This window comes from Lactuca serriola, chromosome 6, assembly GCF_051521515.1.
Source record: "Lactuca serriola cultivar US96UC23 chromosome 6, Lser_US96UC23_V15, whole genome shotgun sequence".
NCBI lineage: Eukaryota > Viridiplantae > Streptophyta > Magnoliopsida > Asterales > Asteraceae > Lactuca > Lactuca serriola.
Genome location: NC_136413.1, coordinates 35,566,785 through 35,572,156, shown reverse-complemented (window position 1 = coordinate 35,572,156; position 5,372 = coordinate 35,566,785). Strand labels below are relative to the sequence as shown.

The following is a 5,372-nucleotide window of genomic DNA, read 5'->3' as shown; positions in this document are numbered from 1 at the left end:
TACGATCGTGAAAAGTGAAAACTCAAACTTCTCTTCTTTTCGTCTTCTTTAAGGAAACTAAAGAAAACCACACTCAATAAATAAAGGTGATTTCGTAAATATTATGATTTGTTTTTTTCAAGTTTCCAGGTGGAAATGGTGTATTTACACGTGGGTGTTTTAATAACTAGAATTTGGAAAGTGACCTGCCACATCATCTTATTAATCATCTTATTAACCGCTTTCACTTTGAAAAAAAAAAGATGTTGATGACAGTTTTTGTGAATTTAATGGCCCTCAAAGGCACAAAATTAAAATAAAGAACCTTTTATAACAACACGAAAAACATTATTGTGGAGTTATAACGACATAACCCAAAAAATTCCCCAAGTCAAACTTTTGTAACAAGTACATAGAGACAATGACAACATCCATATTGTAAAATGCATGTTTATGGAAACGAATTATATATTTTTTATTATCATATTATTCAGTATAATAGTTTTGTCTTGAAAACATTATATTATAAATAAACAAAGATCTATTTCCTTACATAAATTGTATTTCACCCCAACCATGAGTCCATATTACCATGTTATGAGTTATGACCTAACATAAGTCCGATGAAAACAACGTCAAAGAACGATTAAAATTTGGAATTCAAAGGTTGTTGAAAAGACAGTTGTTGGTAGGACGGAAACAACATTAGAAAGAGCAGCTGCCACCTTCCGAAATCTCCGGATGTGGCGCTTTCCTTTCTTCTACTTATTACATTGTTAAACCCACGTCTCATTCTACCAACCCAAGTACTCAATATTCTCTCTTCTCTTTGGAATTAACGAACAAACCCCTCCTTCTCTTCAACTCCACCATGGCCACGGCGGCGGCGATGTCGGCCATGGGATTCACATCCTCCACCTCCAGGGATCTCTCCAAGTTCACCCCCTACCTTCCGATTCAATCCTTCCAACAACCAATTTCTCGTTCTGCTCGAACAACCGGAGCTCTCCGCCACTCTTTCTCATTGAAACACCACCACAACCGCGAGAAATTTCCCATATTGCTTGCATTTTCTGGAGACGGAGGCGATGGTATCGGGAATGGGAATAGTTCCGGAGGCGGCGGCGGGGATGGAGAGAGCGGTGGTAGTGGAAGCGGAGGCGATGGAAACGAGAAGGAGGCGTTGTTGATATTGGCGGAGGCGGGTAGGTCGTTGGATAGTATCCCGAAGGACTTGGCGGCGGCGATTGGGGCTGGTAAAATACCTGGATCCGTAGTACAGAGGTTTTTGGAGCTTGAAAAGTCGCCATTTTTAAGGTGGCTGCTTCAATTTGGAGGGTTTAAGGAGCGTTTGCTTGCCGATGATCTTTTTCTGACTAAAGTTGGGATTGAATGCGGCGTCGGCATGTTCACCAAGGTATGCCTCGAATTCTCCGATGACCTAATGTTCTTGAAAACTTTCAAATTTAAAGTTCAAAATAAAACACTAGTTATGATCTAAACATGCAAGTATACCTCTTAATTTCTCTGAAAAAGATTCAATATTAGATTTTGGAAAAACTTACTCTGTGAAAATAATTTCAAGAATCAACATGATTTCTTGATCTCTTTGAAGAGGTTGAAGAAAAGTATGACGTGAATTAACATATTGAAACAGGGGAATAATTGCTAATGTTATGTTCTGTATATAATATAAATAAATACCCCCAATACCATTTTAAAACTTCATCCATTGCAGTTTTAAGTTCTTTTATATGAATTTTCATTTGTAATCAAGAATTTTAAGACTAAATTGGTAACAGTCTTTGTTCCTATATCAAGAATCAACACGAATATCTCTGCTTCCTTGAAATTCAAACAAAACCAAACAAGTAGTTGTGAAAAAGTTAGATCAAAATTAACATATAAATAGTAGATGTTTGAAGAAAATGTCTTCAGTTAAAACTACATAGAAAAAGAAAGGCTAGAACAAATGATTTAAAGTATCCAAAAATATATAAATATTGGATGAACTTTTCACTAATGTGGAGATTCTTACCCCAAAAACAAGACAATTTCATGCCCTTGAAGAGGTGTTTGGGTTAAATCTTTGCAGTTGTTGGGGGCTTAGTATTTTGTTATTTATTAATTAGTATCCTTTTATTAATTATTTTCCTTCTATTGTAAGAAAACCGTTGACTGATTCTTATAATTAACAAGTTATAGTAATAGTATTTATCATGCTCGAATGCACAATTTAAGATGCCCTTTATGTAGAGTTTGAAACAACAATTATTAGGAAAGAATCTTTATTAACAATTTTTGTGATGATATTTCAGTTTTAGGCTGTGTTTGGCTCGCAACAGCTAGCAGACTGCTAGCTTAATTTTTCGAGTTTTTTTAAGGCTATGCTTGGCATACTGGCTGAGAAATTAGCTAATAGCTGAAAAACTAGCTGTTAAATCAAAAGCTACCTGATAGCTAAAAAGCTAGTTGATAAAAAATGATGTTTGGTAAAACTAGCTAAAATATATAAAATGACATAAACAAACATTTAAAAGAATGTGTTTCAATAATTAATTAAGGGGTATATTTGAATTTTTTTAAAAAAAGATACCTTATAAGTTACTTTTTGGTTTGTCAAACATGACAACCTAAAAAAGCTCGAAAAATAAGCTAGCTTATGAGCTTTTTTAAAAATTTCCAAATACACCCCTTAATTAATTATAGAAAACATATTGTTCTGATTGCCCTTTTATGTCATTTTATATATTTCAGTTAGTTTACCAAACATTATTTTTTATCAACTAGCTTTTCAGCTAGCGCACCAAACATAGCTTTAATAAAGTCATTATGGTGAAAATCAATGCATCATATGACTTGGGTTGGGGCAATATAGACATTTAACACCTGATTTTTTTTTTTCACATAAACATTTTCATGAATCAACATCAATACATAATAATCTTTTTATATAACATACATCTCCAGACTGCTGCAGAATACGAAAAGAGAAAAGAAAATTTCACCAAGGAGCTGGAAATTGTTTTTGCAGATGTGGTAATGCAATAATTACATATTCCTACATTTCATATTTCATATTTATTATTAATTAATAATTATTAATATCTTCTTCAACATTTAATAATTTCACTTAAATTTTATTCCCAGGTGATGGCTGTAATTGCAGATTTCATGCTTGTTTTTCTTCCTGCTCCTACTGTGTCTCTTCGACCTCCAATCTCCATGAATGCTGGAAGCATTGCAAAATTCTTCTATAATTGTCCAGATAATGCCTTCCAGGTTTTTATTATTTATTATTTTTTATTTTTTATAATCCAGTTTTAATAAAAGTTTTATAATTTTATTTTATAATCATGTAATAATCTTTTTTGTACATTCTTCAGACTGCTTTGGGTGGAGCATCATATTCATTACTTCAGAGATTGGGGGCTATAGCAGTATGAACAAAACACTTAATATTATATTTTTAATTATTTATATTATATAAATTGTTTAAATATTAAACTTTGTTGATTTTGTTTTTCAGCGAAATGGAACAAAACTATTTGCTGTGGGCACTGCTTCATCGTTTGTAAGTGTATATTTATATGAAGTGTTTGAATAAAATTTTGGAATTTTTTTTATTGATTTTAAAAAATGTGGTTAGGTGGGGACAATTATGACAAATACATTGATAAATGCGAAAAAAGCTGTTCAGAAATCTGATGATGATGAGCTGGAGAATATACCTGTTTTATCTACTAGTGTGGGATATGGTGTGTATATGGCGATTTCTAGTAATCTCAGGTAATGAAAGACATTCAAGTTTCAAGATTTGATATTTTTAAAAATAAAAATAAAAAAAGGTAGTGTCTTTTGTTGTTTTTTTGTAAGAAAGATGATTTAGCATGAAAAAAATGTGGTCTTTTCTTGCAAAGATGCAAGAAAGATGATTTTACAAGGTAAAAGTGTGGTGCTTTCTTGTTTTTTTTTTTGCAAGAAATATGATTTGACACAGTAAGTTGTACTCTTTCTTTTGTGTTTTTGCAAGAAAGATGAGTTTACACTGTAAAAAGTTGTATTTTCTTGCTTTTGTGCAAGAAAAGATGAAAATACATGGTAAAAAATGTAGTCTTTTCTTGCGTTTTTGCAAGAATGAGTATTTTACACAGTAAAAAATGCAGTCTTTTGTGCTTCTAAAAGAAAGATTATTTAACACAGTAAAAAAATGTGTCTTGTTTTCTTACATTTTTTCAAGAAAAATGATTTAACACATTAAAAATTGCAGTCGTTTATTGGGTTTTTGCAAGAAAGATGATTAAACACAGTAAAAAATGTAGTCTTTTTATACTTTTTTGCAAGAAAGATGATTTGACACAGTAAAGTTGTAGTCTTTTTTCGTGTTTTTACAAGAAAGATGATTTTACATGGTAAAAGATGTACTCTTTTCTTGCGTTTTTGCAATAAAGATGATTTAACACATTAAAAATGTAGTCTTTCTTGCTTTTTTTGCAAGAAAGATGATTAAACACAGTAAAAAATGTAGTCTTTCTTGCTTTTTTTGCAAGAAAGATGATTAAACACAGTAAAAAATGTAATCTTGTTTCTTCTTACAAAAAGTTTTATATTGAACAGATATCAACTTCTGGCGGGTGTCTTTGAACAACGGCTTCTTGAACCATTGTTACACCAACATAAGCTAATGCTGAGTGCAGCCTGCTTTATTGTTCGAACAGGGAACACATATTTGGGTTCATTATTGTAAGAATCATCGACTTTTTCTCTGTATGTTTCTTGAAAAAGTTGCTCTTTTGGTTGAAAATTTTAACAATGTTTGAAAACAGGTGGGTGGATTATGCACGTTTGGTGGGGCTTCAGAAAGCTCATGATGTTGAATGAATGGGTTAGGTGGATTAGCCGACATCATCCAGATGTTCTGGATTAATGACTGTATCTGAAAAGGGGTTGTTGCTAATTCCCTTAAATTTTCAAGATTTTGGAAATTTTACTTTGTTTGGTTTTTAAGACGATGTTATGCGACTTCTGTTTTGCAATTTCAATGGTTCTTGACTTGGAAATGCAAGGATTTTCTTGTATTTGTTGTTCTGAATGAATCTTAAGTCATGTATTATGGGGAATTCAGTGTAGTAATGAGCATCTTTTTTATTAGAGGGGTAGTTTAGGTATTTCACTTATGTAGTTTGTTGCAAACTTGCAATAGAGTACTTAAGTGGGTAGTGGGGAGGAGAGAGCATCTTTTTGGTGAAAATGTGGTAATTCTACCATTGGGAAGGTTAGGCTTTAGAATCACTAGCAATTCTACCATTAGGGTTACCATATTCATATTGGTATATTTTTTTTTTGGAGATTTCAATCAATACACCAAACCTTTTGATTATTGTTCTTGTTAT

General features: G+C 32.2%; 1 protein-coding gene across 1 annotated transcript; it reads left to right on the top strand.

Annotated features, from left to right (window-relative positions):
- Window positions 1-679: 679 nt before the first annotated feature.
- Window positions 680-5,057, top strand: LOC145058051 (protein RETICULATA-RELATED 4, chloroplastic-like). Its single transcript, XM_079005972.1, has 8 exons — window positions 680-1,396; window positions 2,950-3,018; window positions 3,130-3,261; window positions 3,366-3,419; window positions 3,509-3,553; window positions 3,629-3,768; window positions 4,597-4,722; window positions 4,806-5,057. The coding sequence occupies exons 1-8, from the start codon at window positions 851-853 to the stop codon at window positions 4,858-4,860; spliced, it is 1,167 nt and encodes a 388-aa protein (XP_078862098.1). The 5' UTR covers window positions 680-850; the 3' UTR covers window positions 4,861-5,057.
- The last annotated feature ends 315 nt before the right edge of the window (window positions 5,058-5,372 follow it).